The following is an 18,275-nucleotide window of genomic DNA, read 5'->3' as shown; positions in this document are numbered from 1 at the left end:
AATGCATCCGTTCTTGGCAACAGACTTTACACTCTGACTCTCCAGCTCCCAGCGCCAAGGAGTTAACAGTGATTTGTTTGACTTGGTTCCACTGCCTCACATAAATAGCACGTAATTTCTAATTTCACACAGTCAAGATGGCCAGAAAATCCAACCACAAGCAAGTTCTTCTTTTCATTGATAAAATTTGAATTCATGCTACTTATGGAATGTACAGTGTTTCTCTAATCCCAGTCCTGTGTCCAATGGAGGAAATGAAAGGCATGTTTTTCTTCTGAACAAGAAACCATTGTATCTGTCTAATTACTATATACTTTTGTGATAATTATGCTGGGTAAAATGATGTGTGTTTGCTAAGTGCTTTGCACAACTCAAGGTGTGGAGTTATTCCCGTTAACACACATCCTGAAGTGCATGTATAATTGCCATTATAAAACAGCATTCAGCCTGAATATTATTTTAACACAGAAGACCAGATCCTACATTGCTTGCATGCCCCAAGTTCAGTGATATTAATGGAACATTTAGAATGAGGCCCATAAAGAAGAGAAGATTGAGCCCAGAGAAGTCAATCTGGCCTTCCAACCTGTGGCATTCATTGGCATGCATATATATATAATTAGATGCTCTGAAAGTCTACTCAATCATAAATAGAAATATGTATTGGAGGGTGTAGTAAAGCCATAAATAAATGTATTGTAAAATAATGTATTGTATTATCCCCTACACTTCCTGGGATGGACAGAACAGAAGTCAGGTTGTGGAAGGAGGCCGTGCAGTCTTCATTGCATCATTCCTCTCTTCCCTTGGCCCACAGAGACTCTTTTGAAAGTGCCACAGAGGGATATAGGTTTTCTGTGTGAGGTTATGGTGTGCTGGTTTGGGGATGCAGGGACAGCTGCAACAACATCACCATATTTCCTTGAAATACTCCAGATTTTTGCAGTAAGTTAGAGGGTCTCTGTGTGGATGGCCTGTGCTTCCAGGAAACCACAGGCCTAGAGTGAAAACCCCTACCATTCATAAAAACAATTTTCTCAACACCAGCACCCCCATCTAGCACTTCCCCCGGGGGAACAACAACAACAAATCCAAAATTCAAAGACAAAACAAAAAGACCTGAAATAAACAAAACAGCCAAAAAAACAATCCTAAGAAAGGAGATGAGCCAGAGACTCTGTAAAAACCACTAGGGACTCTACTGTTGCTAAGTTATTTCACATAGAAGGTCCTCAGATACTACAGTCATTGGCAGCAGTAGAAACTCTAAGATAGATAGATCCATGGTTGAAGGATAAACCTAGTTTCCAGACAGAAATCCAAGGAAACTTCACAAGTCTAAAGCTGTGGTTTCCCCGCATCTACACATGAGTAACCTGTGCAGCAGAATGATCTAGCTCATTGTAAACATGTATACAAAAACAATTTCTTAATGATTATTAGTATAGTACATGAACAACATTTCATTGTTTAAAGTTTTATTAAGAGATGATTTAATGTAATTATTTATTAAAAATAAAATGGTTTCTTACAGATAAAAATAGTCTTTATACCAATATTTTATGTCAGTTTAACTTTCAATTCAAAGGATCCACAAAGCTCCCTCTAGAGTAGCCACTTCATCCATCATTAAAACACAATCATTTCTGGTTTGGAGCATGAGAGCTGTTTAATATAGTTCACCGCAACACTTCACAACCACTCATGACAATAAGTGAAGAACAATACCACAACCACTTGCAACTGCAGTGGTAGATTTCCTTTCTTAGTTGTTATCTGGCCAAGACATCAGTACTAAGATCAAAATTCTTGTTAAAGAAGTCATGAGACCTTTATTTTTACTGACTTTATTATGCTACTTGATTAAAGTAAAATATTAGATTTAGAATTAAAAAAAAACATGCACACAAAAACAATATAGAGTTTTGAGGGGGAAGTAGAAAACTTTTGATCTATACTTTAACGTTTCATTACACCTTGTGTTCCATTTCACGTCTTTTAGGGATGGACATGAGCATGATTTCTTCATCTCTTTTCATTGTTATTTATATTAAAGTAGCAGAGGCCATTCAGGAGTAAGGCACTATCATAGTGGGCCCTGTGTAACTGCAAACCAAGACCGAGTCCCTGCCCCCCCAAAGAACTTTCAGTCTAATTTTAAAAACAATGAGTGATTATAATTATCAGAGCGAGCACAAAGGTAACAGTGATAAGCATATCCAGTTACATAATCTTGCTGTGGGCGGAATAGATTGTTTAAAGCCATTATTTATTTATTTTAAATACTAAGATATAAATTCATAGGCATCCCTGACAGACAAGACGCTTGAATCTGCTGTGGCGAAGAAGAGGGAGCCATGATCACACTTGCAGGTCAGGAAGATAATTTTAACCATCACAATCCCTACTTGATTCTGGAAGGCAGTGAAGGCTAAGCCCTTTTTGGCTTCCAAACCTAATTAGACACTTACATTTTATGGCATTTGTCTTTTAGGAAAGATAAAAACATAAAAAAAAGTTGTTAGGCACTATATTTACTGAGAAGCAGGGGATCATAAAACACATGAAGCCAGCCCACTGTAAAGATTTTTCCTGCTATCAGGATGTATTGTTCACCCATATTTACTCTGGCAACTATGCTGGCAGGTATTGTGTTGGATCCTGGTGCATGACCCCTGCTGGCAATCAGCACAGTCCCAAACTTAGGTGAAGGCAGGCTAGAAAATGGGCATAGGCAGGGCAGCCAGGAAGCCCTATTTTTTTTTTAAATGGAGATATCCTATCTCCTAGAACTGGAAGGGACCTTGAAAGGTCATCAAGTCCAGCCCCCTGCCTTCACTAGCAGGACCAAGTATTGATTTTGCCCCAGATCCCTAAATGGCCCTCTCAAGAATTGAACTCACAGCCCTGAGTTTAACAGACCAATGCTCAAACCACTGAGCTATCCCTCCCCACCTATTGTATCTCCATTTACATTCATTTCCTGGTTTTACTTTCTTATAATCCTGATATTAGGCCCAGTCCTACAGAGAGGTCCCATTGGCTTCAATGGGAACACCACGTGCAGATTGAGCTCTTTTGGCCTCACTCAACCAAACTACTATCTACTTCAATGGGAGTTTTGCATAAGGCCAAATTCTAACCTCCCGCACAAAATCTTACAGAGGGCACTTTAAGGGGGTGTGGAATCCTCCCTGCACCCTCAGGATGGGGAGTATAGGCAGGAGTGCCCGAACCTTGGGGGGGGGGGGAGGAGAGAAGGAGGCACAAGGCCCGCCCATCTCTGTGGCCCCACCCCCTACTCCTCTTCTTCCCCCCCCAAGACCCTGCCCCCTGGCCAGGCCGGAAATCAGAACTGGGCAGTGGAAGTCAGAGCCGAGCAGCTCTTACTACTGCCCAGATCTGGCTTCCGGCTTGGCCAGGGGGCAAGATGAGGAACAGGGGTGGGGCCATAGTGTGGGGCCAAGACTCGTGGTGGGGGGGGACTAAAGCCCACCTCAGCCCCCCTCATCCCCCCGGGAAAAAGCTAGTGTTGGTGGCAGGGGCTGTGCTTCACGGTGGGGAAGTGAATCACCTTATCAGCTCCCCCATGGCGCCATTGAGGCTAGCAGTTTGAGGGGGCAATGTGGCCCCCTGCTCCCCCCCACTATGCTCATGTTAAAAACCAGGTTCCCGTGCCCCTGAGTACATGTGTTCCACACTTGTACTTCAATTCCCTTGCTATTACTGCCCACTAAATCCAAGTCATCACTTTTCCTCTCACAACGCATCGCCTCCCCCCAGCCTGTATCCTAAAGCCCTTCCTTATATGCCCTCACAGAGCACTGCTCCTCAAAGCACAGGAGATGTGCATTCTCTCTGTGTATCCTCTTACCATCCAGGCTCCCCCTGGAAGAACAGATAAGCAGTGGTTCCTCTGTATTTGGGCTTGCCAAACAAATAGGATATTTTGGGAGCAGAACTGCTTAATGGGTTTCACTGTAAATATATCAGTGTTAGAGCTTCTCAACCTCTGACATAGATGGGTTCATGGTAGTCCCTGATTAAAGAGAGAACTTTCAACAAACCTTCTGTCTTCTTCCAGTAGACTTTGACCTGAAGCTGATTATCTTGATAGAAAGGAGCTCCAATTTCAAGAAGCCGAGCCGGTCTCCTTCTTTGAAAGGGTGGAAGAGGATCAGCTAGTCCTTTCCGCGTTTTCCCAATTGGAGAGGTCTGTTCTTCTACAACATACAACACCATCAAGAAATATCTTGGTTTAATACAATATACAATATAACTTACAGGGTGTGGGTGCTACGTTGAAATAAATATGCCTTTGGTATACTGAAACAGCTTACTAACATATGTCAGTATTTAGGAACAGAATTTGAATATACCCCAGGCATCCTCAGTTTAAAAAACCAGTAGTATTGTATGCAAGCTTTGAATCAGCACTTTCACAACCTGAAACTTGTAGATTCCATTTAGGGGACAATTTTTACATCTGATTATGAAACATGATATATTTAATTAATTACAGTACTTGAATGGAAAGTAAAGATGCAAATGATCAAGAAGCTGCTGAGGAATCGACAATATATTGCAAAGAAAGGAGAGGAAACTCAGGTTTGATTTATTCATTAAAATAATTGGATAAAATGTAAATGTGAAGGTTCTGCCTTATTTACAACTAGTTTCAACTAAAGCACCAATTGCTTAATGTTCATCAAATAAGTTGTAGTGCCTCGTTCCTTTCCTTAATCAACTTCTTCCTGTCCTTCTTTTAAGAAAAATCAAGCAATCACCAAATGTGGATAATTTTATTCTTTACACACACACACAAATGTCTATAGTGTGACTTTATCATGACAAATTATAAGCGGGTTGTAAAGTGATACAAAGAAGGAAAAACAAAAATTGGACCCATAGGGTGTGTTTTGGTTTACAGGTGCATGTCCTGTTCTTCCCTCTATTGAGCTGTCCATTCTTGGGAACAATCAGGGGTTTGAATAAGACAATCCCTACATATTGATCACTTCAGAAAGAGGTATTCATGTTGTATGTTTCACAAGAATGAAACAGACAAGCAGAGTGGAATGATAAGGTAATATGTTTCTGAGCATGGAGAAACCCCTTAGGGTCTGATCCAAAGCCCACTGAAGTTAATGAGAATCTTTCCATTAACTTCAATTACCTTACTGGGCTTTGGATCAAGTCCTTTGTTTTCTGTAGTTGGCTATCTAGCTGAAATGGTGGAACCAAAAAGATTTTCAAGATTAGGAGGCTGTGGTGGGGCGTCTGCACCACACTGGCAGAAGAGGGGAGCCCCAGGGAGGCTGCACAGGAGGCAGCCAATTAGGAAAGGGCTTGTAGAGACAGCCAATCAGGAGAAGGTTTAGAGAGACAACCAATCAGGGCCAGGCTGGGCCATATAAGAAGCAGTGGCGTAGCCAGGTGGAGGGAACAGGGGAGCGATAAAAAAAAAAAAGGCGCCACCCACTGCGGCGCTTTTACTCACCCGGCAGCGCTCCGGGTCTTTGGTGGCGGGCCCTTCACTCACTCTGCGTCTTCGGCGGCATTTCGGTGGCGGGTCCTTCAGTGCTGCGGAGCGAGTGAAGGTCCCACCACCAAAGTGCCACCGAAGACCCGGAGCGCCACCAGGTAGGTAAAATAAAAGCGCCGCAGTGGGTGGCGCCTTTTTTTTTTATCGCTCCCCCGGGTGAGTAAAAAGGTGCCAAGAAATTGATAAAGCGCCAACTTGTGCTCAGTGGGGGAGTGGCCGCTGCCCCGCTCCCCCCCACCCCAGCTATGCTACTGATAAGAAGGGCTGCTGAACAGAGCAGCTTGAGTCACTCCCTGGAGTTTGAGGAGGGAGGACTGGCTGCCCTGAAGGATGGGGAAGAGACAGCACCATGGTCTGAGCAGTGCTGGACGGGCAGGAGAGCATGAGTGAACTCCCGGCTGACCCCTGCCAGACTGAGGCCTTGATACAAGGGTGGAGAAGGTGCTAGGGCAGCGGGGAAGAGGCCCAGGGAAACAGATGGTGGGGGCTGGAGGTGACGCAGTGTGTGACTGCTGCCCCTACCCCCCTTGGCCTCAGTTGCCACTGATGCAGGTGGCTAGACCCTGTACTGCAGCCTGCCACTGAGGCAAGTGGCTGGTCAGAGGGCTGCCGGCTCTCCCAGAAGCAGGGGGAGAAAACCAAGTGGGGCACAGCTGGAGGGCTGTGTCCAGAAGAGGACACCGCAGTCCTGAGAGTGACACAGGTCCTCACGACAGAAACAACAGTGGTGAGATGCCACTTGATGAAGGGGCACTGGTGAATAGGAGCTAATTGCCAGGATGGCCAGTAAGAGGCGCTGCAGTGGTGAGTGACACACCCCGTTACAGAGGCATGCTCCAATATGTCATGATAGGTAAAATTTGGCTTGTCATCCTTGAAAAGTTATTTGCAGTGTTGGTCCCATGATGTTAGAAAGACAAGGTGGGTGAGGTAATATTGTCTACTGGACCAACTTCTGTGAGTGAAAAAGACAAACTTTAGAGCTACGGAGCTGTGTAGTGCGAAAGCTTGACTCTTTGACCAACAGAACTTGGTCCAGTAAAAGATATTACCTCACCCACCCTATCTCTCTAAGTATCCTTGAAAAGTGTCTCTTTGGCAATGAGAAATTATAATATTTATTTAGCAAAAATACTCTGAAAATTAATGATATCTCCTTTAAAATCAGGCACTAGTGATATATCCTATAATGAGACACAGGCTGAATTTAAGGGAATTAAGCCCCAAATTCCCGCTGAAATTTAGGTCTACTTTCTTAGATTCATCAATTCCAAGGCTAGAAGGGAGCATTGTGATCATCTAGTCCAGGGGTAGGCAACCTATGGCACGCTTGCCAAAAGCGGCACGCGAGCTGATTTTCAGTGGCACTCACACTGCCTGGGTTCTGGCCACAGGTCCAGAGGACTCTGCACTTTAATATAATTTTAAATGAAGCTTCTTAAACATTTTAAAAACCTTATTTATTTTACATACAACAATAGTTTAGTTAAATATTATAGACTTATAGAAAGAGACCTTCTAAACACGTTAAAATGTATTACTGGCACGCAAAACCTTAAATTAGAGTGAATAAACGAAGACTCGGCACACCACTTCTGAAAGGTTGCCGACCCCTGATCTAGTCTGACCTTCTGTATAACACAGACCATAGAACGTCTCCAAAATAATTTCTAGAGAGTATATTTTAGAAAAAAAAATCCAATCTTGATATTTCATCCAATCTTCATTTACCTCTTCTGAATGAATTTAGATTAGAACACTAACGAACAACAGGAAGGAAAAATAATGCTGACAACCAAATTATAGAGGCTTTGAATATCATATACAATGGTGTATGCTAGATCACTTTATAGTGTGAGAATAAATGGTCTGTAGTAGATATTTTCTGGCATTTTCCATACTGATTACTTTCATACACAACAGCAACTACAATATATAGTACAATCTATAAATTATGTATACTTAAGCATTGCAAAAATCTCTGGGCTAGATTCTCACTTGATGCAAACTGATGTAGCGCCACTGAAGTCACTAATGAATAAATAACAGCTAACACAATCATAATATTCATGCAATATTTAGGTTTCTGTGAATATCCTCACACACACGTGCACGCAAGCTGTTTATGCAACTATTCATGAAAAAATGAACAAAGAGTTGTGAATCAAAGTGAATTGAATTGATTTGTTGTCAAAATGAAATCACAGGTTTTAATTAAATTAATGTTCTTGAATATTTGTATGAAATCTACTAAAGAAAAGAACAGAGGTTTGAGACCAACCAGAAGTATAGCTCAGTCATGTACTTGGATTTAAAAAACCCTAAAAACCCAGTCAAAGCAATAGCCTAAAAATTTACCAAAGTAATATTAAACCGATCATGAGCAAAAAGCAATCAGAGATGAAGTAGATAGCAGACTTCACAGAAATATAATCCAGTCTATTTTCTGAAGCTATAGAGGGTAAAAGAGTCAAGGAGAGATCAGACTATCCCAAAGAAACTGTAGAAGAGAATTTAAAGTTAGTTGTGGTGATGAGTTCCACTGAAGTGAACAGTAATTGATGTAACCACACAACTCACATATGCAGTTTAGAATAAATGAACCCCTGTTGGTAAAGATTTTGTAAGTCAAATATGATCTGCATTGGAGTCTGGAAGCAGAAAAGTGTCAGAGGGTAAAAAAGGAAAGTGAAGCAAACATTCCCCTTCCCTTCTCTTCCTTCTCAGCAACACGACCTGTTAGTGAACTCAGCAGTGAGAGTGCAGAGGTGCAGTGCAACACAGACTCTAGGGGCACTTTTGGGTACCGGTGCTGCAGCAACACAGTGCCCAAAACAGTGAGCCAGATTCTGACATTAGTGAAACCAGTCTGAATCCAGAAGACAATCCACCAAACAAAAAGGAGATTTTCTAGATTTACACCAATGGAAGACAGATCACAATCTGCCCAGTGACTATGCTGAAAACTATCTAATAACAACATTAAATACTAATTCATAGCACTGATATACCAACTTTCATCAAAGAACCTCAAAGTTCTTATGAAAAATAACTGACTAACTGAAGTAGAAATGTAGATGTTATTATCCCCATTTTATAGATGAGGAAAGAAGTTTCTTGTGAAAAGTCACTCAGTGAGCCAGTATCCAAGGACAGGACTTTTAGTCCCTGATCTCAATTCAGTATTCTAATCATTTGATCATATATCATTGTGTCTATAGTTTACATGGTTAACACTGTTCTATGAAGTTTTTACTTTAATTCAAACTCATTTGATTAGTTTTATGATCAAAATCTACTTATTATCTGCAACAGATCTGCTAAGTCTTACATAGTTGGGGTTAATTTTAAAAGCATTTTTAACCAGAATTTCACTATGATGATGATGAATTGTGAAATGTTTCAATAACACATTGCCAGTCCCCTACATATTTTCTTGGACTCTTGCTCATATCAAATATTGCCACTATGAGCCTTGCTTCAGGGGACAGATAGCGCAATAATTCAGAGCATTTGGCCTTTTCAGTCTGCATTCATGCCTTTGCTATAAGACAAGCAATAGCTCTGCTTATGTTTGAACTACCCAGTTTTGTGATCTGTTACTACAATCTGTATAACCAGTAAAGAGATTTTGCTTACAAATTCTGGGCTGAGTCTGTTCCCATGAAAATAAATGGTAAAAGTCCCACTGAATTCAATGGGAGAAGGACTAAGCCCTTAATTTGCAGTGCTTTGGAAACTTCATCCAAAATCAGCCTAAGCATTTTCGTATGTTTCAGTATTGCCTGTTCTCATGATTTTATGGCAAGTCTCACAATATTTGTTGATTTTCTTTAAAAAGCCTTAGAATCATAATATTATGTGAGAATCTCTGCTTTCGTTTTTTAAAAAAGTAAGGCCCAGATCTCAAAGGCATTGATTTCAATGGGAGTTAGGCACCCAAATGCCTTTGAGGATCTCGGTGTACGTTTCTAACCTTCATAGTTGCGGAGAAAAGCTTAAAAACATGAACTCTAACAGCACAGAAAGGAAAAAATGCCCCCCGCCCCAAATAATTACTATTAATCTTATGGTTTTTAAAATAATCTCATGTTTTTTTATAGCCTGTCATATAATTTTTGAAAGCTTGGGGCTGGCAATTCTGGGGCCTGCCGAACAATTTTTCAACCTTTACTCTCACCCACCCACATACACACACACACCCCAAGCACAACTTACGTACTCACAGCAATGACACTTCTGTAAACAGATCTAGCCTGAGGGCTTGGAGAAAGATAGCAAAATAATCCTTTGGGGTATATCCAAATGTAACTGATTCATTTCATATAAAAATAATGTATGTGTGTTGCAGGCGGAGGGGGAAGGAAACTCAGTTCCGTCTCTCCCTCCTGCTTCAGGAAAACAAAAGCACCATTGTTTATAATGGGGTTTTTGCATATTTGTCAACTTTTATATCTAGGTATATATAGAATATATCTTATTTGTATCCAAAACAGACTGAACATGCTTGCTGAGCGGTCCAACTACATTAGCACTCAGACTGGAATACAGAAGGATATAAGAGTTAGAAAAACTGTTGCGATTAATTTTAATTTTGCTTATAACGTAAAAGGGAAACTAATGCGCAAGGAATGAAAGATGGGAAGAGCAAAGATGGGTAAAATGGCAAACTTTGGAAACTGTTTGGGCTCTAATCCTGAAAACTATTACTGTCATAAGCATCAATGGTTGTATTTGGTTAATCAGATGACACATCAGCAGTTGGAAGGGCAGATCGATCGTGACCTTGACCTTAGACAAATTATTATTCAAAGAGTATTTAACTAAGATTGAGTGTCACAGTATAGGCCCCTCGGGATTTAAAGAATTTTCCACTGTATTGTTTAGCATGTGAGTTTAGTTTAAGAAAGAACTTAATACCTCAAGACTTCATCTTGAAGGTAGGTGCTGTGCATGTGATACAAGTTTGTGATTAACTTCTTGTCAACCAGGGACACACAGTTTTATGTTTTAAGATCTTAGTAGGAGAATCAATTCTTTGTCTGAATCCACAGGATATATAAATTTGGACTAAGATCTGAATTTATGGGCTACCTGAAGTTGCCAACATTTTAAAAACTTTTGCAAGGGAAAATTGTACCATTAAGTCAGTGCTCTGAGATTTGCTTCTGCTCTATTTATTGGGAAGTTTAATGTGTATTTGGGGGAATTTGATCACTAATATAATACTATGACCCTGATCTTGCAAATATGCACATGCTTAACATGTTTATTTTTTAAGTAATTTTCAAAACAGGTGAGGTAGATAAGATTTATAGCCCCAATTTACAGATGAGGAAACAAAGACAGAAAAGTTAAGTGACTTGCCCAAGACCACAGAGGCATGGTATTATACAGCCACCTATAATGGGTGTTTTTTTGTTTGTTTGTTTTAAATTGGAGAAATCATCAGTTAAAACAGAGCGTAAGAGGAATTGGATGCAGTTACTTACTATTAATAGTTGTTTGAGTTGAGCTGAAATAGAGAGACACCTTGGCGCTTTTTAGTCGTACTTGTCCCCAGTATGTTACTGCCTGCAGTTCCACCATGTAGTTGCTGTTGGGTTGCAGTCCTTCCAGGACCACATAATTTCGGGACTATAATGAAAGAGAATATACACGCAGAACAGTTATGGGATCACTGAAACACTGGCTCTTATTAAATTAAAAGCAGGCCTATTGTCTTAGGCACACAGAACTCTTGTTGGAATGAGAAAGAATTATTTATAAATTTCACCAGAACTCAACTTGCTTTCTTCTTTGATTTTTATTTCATGCTTTCTTTCATTTAGACTCTGTTTTGCTGTGTTGTTTTTAAAATGCTAAACTTAGTGATGTCTTTAGTAAATACAGGCATCAACTGTTTAAGCCAAGACTAAATTTCTTTTTATATGTATAACAAGTTTTTCTGATGCCAAAAAGAATTTGGCCAGTGAAATCTAAACTTTGTGTTTCCCAGCTCCTGGACAGGCTCGATTAGCTAAGCAACAGGAAGCTTTGTCTAGAGACAGCTAGTCTGAGGACAGATAGAACATACTGTGCAGTATATTGAACAATATCTTTCTATTTGCTTCTGTTGCTAAAATACCAACAAGAGTACTTTTCATCTTTGTTATAGAAAGAAAAGAAACAAACAAACAAAAAACCCAACAACAACTCAGTTCTCCAATGTCACCGCATGGAGAGGCACATGAACTGGATTTTCATTCTCTAGTTAACAATCCACAAAGTAGATCAATTCCCATAAGACTGCAAACAAGAGACATAGCCTTTCTGAATTCTTTCCATTTTTTCATAGACTTATTTCTAAAAATGCACCCATTGTATATTTCGCCAGGCACAAATTTTACTCTGTTAAGTATCAGGGGGTAGCCGTGTTAGTCTGTATCTACAAAAACAACAAGGAGTCTGGTGGCACCTTAAAGACTAACAGATTTATTTGGGCATAAGCTTTCGTGGGTAAAAACCTCACTTCTTCAGATGCATTTTACTCTGTGTTTTTATTCTGAATTCCTTGTTACTTCTCTAGCTTTCTTGTGTCAACTAGGAGTGGCGTGTCAACTATGCAGAGTCATATTTAACACCAAATAGTATGTTAGTACTAACTAAAAGTACTGAAAATTAACAATCATTACTTGGTTTGTTCAGAGATTGATATAAAATTGATTAAGCCTCTTGATTTCCTCAGTTCATGTGGTGGCACTCTTCATTTTTAAATACTGTAGGCCAAATTCTCTACTGGCAACTCCACTGACTTCATATAGATGTAATCATAAAAGCATGGATTGGATCACTTCTAAAAGCAAAATTGGTTAAAAAGTTTCAGAGTGATCTTATCAAATCAGAGGAATACATCTCTCCATCCCTGGAAATGTGCAATTTTGTTTTTTAGAAAAGTTGTTCTAATATTTAATGGGTCATTGATTAGAACTGACTTCAGTGGAGTTCCATCAGGGAATGTTCCCCTTTACTACTATCACTTTAAAGCTTTCACAGTGTGCTGTAAAAGAAAAAAGCACGATGAGATACCTCTCTGCAGAGGTATAATAGGGGCTAATCTCTGTTTTTGGATGAATGTGCTTAGTTGTCATAGGCTTCAATGATAGCTGTGAACATATATGACGGCCAGAACACGGATCTACTAACAAAAACGTGTCACCTTGTATGATGGAAAACTGAGATAATGATACTTAATCCTTTGTAAAGTGCTTTCAGATCTACTGATGAAAAGTGCTATATAAGAGCAAGGTATTATTTATTATCTGTTCTTAAAACATCTTGATGTAATATACTTCCTACTCATACATCTAAAGTGGTTTTAATTAAAATAACACTAAGGATCCAGTTCTATTTAAAATTTCCTTCATTTTGTGATTTAAAGGACAGCCTCACTACATACCTGGCTAGGGATCCATGGGATTGGGGCCTCTTTGGTTGAAGATCTCTGACCTATAGTACTTTACCTGGGAACTGCAGACTTCACTACCTGCCTTTTATATGCCAGCTCTACTCCTGTGTCACCCAGTGGAATACACAGTGGTTCTAAGACAGCAGAGATACCCTGGAATACTACCCTCCCTTTCTAGGTGTTTTTACCATGGGGCTTTGAATTGAAGAATAACACATAAAACCAGAGTCTCTGGTCCACTAAGTCCACTTTATGTCATGTAAAACATGGCTAGAAATAGCTAGTGAACTGCCCTTGCATAGGGGAACTCTCTGCTGGTGGAACTCTGGTGCTCCCCAATCTGCATGAGGGGACTGGGGCATGTGTCAATGGTGTTCCAGGGAGTGATTCCAGGGAACAGAGCTCCATTATGCCTGATCCTCTGTCATAGCAGAAATTAGAGTAGGCCCCCTGCTGCTCTCACTTCCACTAGGGCCAGGTGGCTGAGGATCAGAGAGCTGAAATCACCTCCCTGTGGCCCAACACTGCACTACGTTCTCAGATGTAGTGGAGAATCAGGACCCTAATATATTGCTAGTATATTGCTTTTAATGTAACTAAGACAAGAGTCTAGCCCATGTCCTTTAATTGTTTCTATTTCTATTACCTATTAAGCTATTATAAAAAGAAAATGCAATGTGGCTAAGGGGATCACGGCAGCTAGTTTTTCATTAAACCAATGTGTTACATATCAATTCACATCTTCTCCTATGGAAATATTTCAGTGCATTGGTACAGTAGGATTATTTAAGAAGGATTTTGTTATTATCTTGGACCTACATGATAACTAATCCATCAGAAATGACTCTGATATGAGCAAACATATCAGAGATCCCTTGATATAATGAAATAACTATGCTATAGATGACATTTTATTAAATGAGCATTCCATCATTCAGAGGCTTCCAGTAAAATAAGCCTTATGTTAGAGAAATAATTAGTGTTATATATTAATTGTACATCTACAATAGATTCCAGTTTATCTGGATTTAGACTCTTAAAATATTTCCATCTGTATATATGGTTCAATTCTGCTGTCAATCAGCACTTGCTCCTCTCTTTGACTTCAATGAGCATCTACAGAACAATAGAAATGCTTATTTCTAAAAGCAAAACTGGCTAAAAAACTATCAGTGATCTTCTTGAAAATTAAAAGGAATACACCTTTCCATCCTATTTATTTATGTGACTTCACATTTATTTGGTACAGCGCAATTTTGTTTTTTAAACCAGAAATATGTTTTAATATGCCATGACTGATTAGGAGAATTTGTGCCTCATTTTCCAGTTTGCTCCTTACCCCATCAGTAGTCTTCCTTCTTTTCTTCTTAGCTGGGATGACAGACTTGCTGCTGACTGTCCAGCTCCAGAAGACTTTGTAGTGATGAACTGGGATATCAGGTTCTTCTGGGAGATCCCAAATAATCCTTACAGTTACACTTCCATCATTATTTGTAGTGGAGTTGGCAATTCTGAGATTAGCTGGGGCTGGTGGAGCAGATGGGTCTGGAGTAAAAAACAAAACAAAAAACCCCAAGAATATGAAGTAATATGGATTAAGTAAAGATGACTTTTCTCAGTAACTATTCTACAGATTTAACTGCTGAACTCATAACACCAGCTATCATCATCAAAGTTTGCTTCATTCTTAAAAAACAACTGAATATGTTTCATCAACTTTTGTAAATTATACCACTTGGAATCCAAACTCTTTTCAAATGTATATTCTGGGATTAGGTTTAGTTGTGCCATTATTCTGCAAGTCTTGTTCAACATTTATTATGATGTTCAATAAAAAAAAGTATTAAATTACGGGTTTTACTTCTGGCTGAGATACAAAACACATGTAAGGCACTGTATAAAACAAAAATGTTTTATAGATGGTCCAAGAGAAAAATTAACTTCCTTGCAGGAATGAAGAGTAGAACACTGAATTTTTCTCTTCAGTATCCTAAGAGAATTCTCAGGAGATAAGATCTATGTATGTCCCTATCTATCTGTCCATCCATCGAGGTTCTGATATCAGTGCCCAACACCATAGTATTTGAGCATTTCCTTAGAGTAAAAATAACAAAGATACATCTCTCTTCCTTTCCTGCCAGCTAATAATACTTTACATGCTCATCATTCTAATCTATGCATTCTATTTCAAATAAATAAGATCAATGAACAAATCCTTGCATCTTACAAGGCCTACTATTTTAATTTCTGGTAAGTAATGTGGATCCTGCAACTGCCTCTGTATTTGTGGACCCATGAATCACCTCAATGATTTATATAGCCAAAACAATTCTAACGTGTCTATCACCTTAAAATCTAGGCAGCAATAGCATCTTCATTCAAGGATCTCTAAGAGCTTTATGAATATAAATTAAGTCTCACAACACTTTGAGGTAGGGAAATACTATTCTAGCCATTTTATAGATTTATATGGATTTGTAATTTAAATAATAATTTAAATAATTTAAAACAAAAAGACAGTTTTAAAAATACAGCCAAAAAACAGCCTCCCCCAAACCCGAAAATAACCACAGAAATAACTATAACATCCTTAAAATACTGTCAGCCCTTATCACATTCCTTTCTCTCCAGGAGAGAGAGTAAAGCCTGAGTAAAGAGGGCGTGCCTCAAGATTTACCTCAAGGTCAACATATGGACTATTCCTCACCATGCAGGAGAGTGAATTCAAAAGCTGAGGACTCTCTCATAGCATGTCCTACCAACACCAACCCCTCTTTCATGCAGAAGAGACGTCCAGCTTGGGCAGTTCTGCTGTCTGTAACTAGGACAGTATGATCCAAGAGAATGGCAAACTATGGCATAGGCCAGCAAGTCAGTGACAGAGTCCAGAAGAGAATTAGGAGGCGATCCTGATTATGAGGACCCTATACTACATGTGGGGCTGGTAGCACTGCTTATTAAGGTTGCCTGGCACTTCCCATTATAAGATCTTACTCTTTAATTGCTTATAACTTTCCCAAACTGTAAGTGTTTGGGCTGAAATTTTCCATGTCAAGTGTCTGCCTCAGGTTGAATAGTTTTGCAAAATTTCAGCCCAAATGTTCCAGATGTTTCTAAGACTGAGACTAGGGGAAAATTCATTGTTTAACCCTGGTAATCTTTTCTTTGAAATTATTTCTTTGAACTCCCAAAGAGCAAGTGATTGTGCTTGTGCCTAGAGTGGCAGTGTCTCAGAAGTACATTCTCTGTAAGGTCTGCCCCAGCTGTTCAGGGCCAGTGTAGGGCCTGACACTGAAAATGAGAAGAGGGAACCGGTCTCTCCTGTGCTTCCAGTGACACTCCTATTGGCACCCAGGCAGCCAGAATGGGGAAGTCATATGATTTGAATTCAAAAGATAGGAAATGTCAGAATTAAGTATCAGAGGGGTAGCCGTGTTAGTCTGAATCTGTAAAAAGCAACAGAGAGTCCTGTGGCACCTTTAAGACTAACAGAATTATTGGGAGCATAAGCTTTCGTGGGCAAGAACCTCACTTCTTCAGATGCAAGAAGTGAGGTTCTTACCCACTAAAGCTTATGCTCCCAATACTTCTGTTAGTCTTAAAGGTACCACAGGACCCTCTTTTGTCAGAATTAAGGTTATCTGTGCAACCTTAATTCGGCTCCCTTGTGTGTATGTATTACAAGACAGTTTTTAATTACGATATCATATACTGTTGTTTCCATAGGACTCCTGCCTCAGTCAGTGCACAGAATGGTTCTAGCCTCACAAAACCCTTGGTATTATCTCCCTTTTATTCTCTGAGGCACAGAGAGATTAAAGTCAAAAGTATCCATTAATTTTGGATGCCCAATCTGAGATACCTATGAACTATTTTTCAGAGTACTTAGCATCACATAGTATCTTATAACTTCAAAGCATAACTCCCATTGACTTCAGTTGCAGCTGTGAATGCTCAGCACTTCTGTAAACCAGACCCCAGGGTCTGAAGTCAGGCAGCCAGAAAATGAGGAACACACAATTAGTGACCACTGTGAAAAGTTTGGTTTAAGTGATTTGTCCAGCATCACCTAGGAACTCTGAGGCAGAGGCTGGGATAAAATCCAATTCACCAGAGCAGCAGTCAGCTCCCTTAACCAGCAATCCTGTCTCATTCACTACACACTTCCCAACTTCTGCAAGAAATGAGGCTGGGGTTAGGGTGACCATATTTCCCAATACTGAATATGGGACACCAGGTAAACTTACTTGTATTCAAGCAAGTTCAACGGCAATCAATCAGAACTATGCAGTACAAATGTTAAAATTAACATCAAGTTGACAGAGCCCCTGTTAAAAAGAAATACTGCGTAGTTGGATTCTTTTTATTTGCCTTCTTTAAGGCTTTAGGGTTCACATGGGGAGGGATGTCACACACACACACACACACACACACACACTCCCGTACGCCTCTCTCACACAGGAGGGTGACTGACCAAACCCTTCCTCCCAGTGCTCTCTTCCCTACATGCCTGGCTGGGCCCCTAGGACAGGCCCGGCTCTCCAGATACCTGGCACTGCATCTTCCCAAGGCAACACGTGTGTGTGGGGGGAGGAAAGGAGGACACGTAGGGTAAGAATGTGGCCAGCAACAGCCTTTCGGCACTGTGCGGGAGGGAAGGGATGTGAGCTGTTTCCAGCCTCAAGGGAAGAGTGGGTGAGGAAAGGATGATCTGGCCCGTGTCTTTGCATAGTTCATCTCTTCTCCCCACATCCCCTGTGGCTGGAAGCAGTTTGTCCCTTCCTGCCCACACAGTGTCAAAAGGCAGCAAACACCTCCAGGCTGCTGCTGGCCACCAACATAACCCAGCCGCCTCCTGTCCCCCAGCTACAGCACAGGCAGAAAGGGGTTAAGCCTTAAGGAAGCATTGTGCACCAGGGCCCAGGAACCTGACTGCAGGGGCTTCAGTGAACCCAGTCAGAGAGGTGGCTCAGCAGGGGAAATTGCCTAGGGGATGGAGCAGCCCCACGCTCCCTGGGGTCGGGACCCAGTGTGTGTGTGTGTGTGTGGGGGGGAAATGGGTTAAGAGGGTGCTAAGTCCTTGCCCCGGGGGTTGCTGTGGAGCCTGCAGGTTTGAGGTGTGAATGGGCTGGAAATCACTCCCCCCCCCCCCCCCGTTTGCTACTCCAGAGCTTAGCTGAGGGGCGGAGAGGCTTCCCCGTGCCAGTGCTGTGCGGTGCTTTGGCACATGCAGGGCTTGGCTCCTCCTGGCCGGGTCTTGGGGTCTTGGGCTTTCCCGGGGTG

At 40.8% G+C, this 18,275-nt stretch overlaps 1 protein-coding gene across 2 annotated transcripts in view; it reads right to left on the bottom strand.

Annotated features, from left to right (window-relative positions):
* Positions 1-18,275, bottom strand: part of ANOS1 (anosmin 1) — a 184,399-nt gene that overhangs the window by 29,373 nt on the left and 136,751 nt on the right. For both annotated transcript variants that reach the window (XM_005283349.5, XM_005283348.5), the window contains 3 exons: positions 14,332-14,537; positions 11,038-11,182; positions 4,068-4,223 (listed from right to left, as the gene is read on the bottom strand). In XM_005283349.5, coding sequence (XP_005283406.2) covers positions 4,068-4,223; positions 11,038-11,182; positions 14,332-14,537 — 507 coding nt within the window. The remainder of the gene's footprint in view (positions 1-4,067; positions 4,224-11,037; positions 11,183-14,331; positions 14,538-18,275) is intronic.

Source organism: Chrysemys picta, chromosome 1 (genome assembly GCF_011386835.1).
Source record: "Chrysemys picta bellii isolate R12L10 chromosome 1, ASM1138683v2, whole genome shotgun sequence".
NCBI classification, from domain to species: domain Eukaryota; kingdom Metazoa; phylum Chordata; order Testudines; family Emydidae; genus Chrysemys; species Chrysemys picta.
This window is presented reverse-complemented; position numbering and strand designations above follow the sequence as displayed.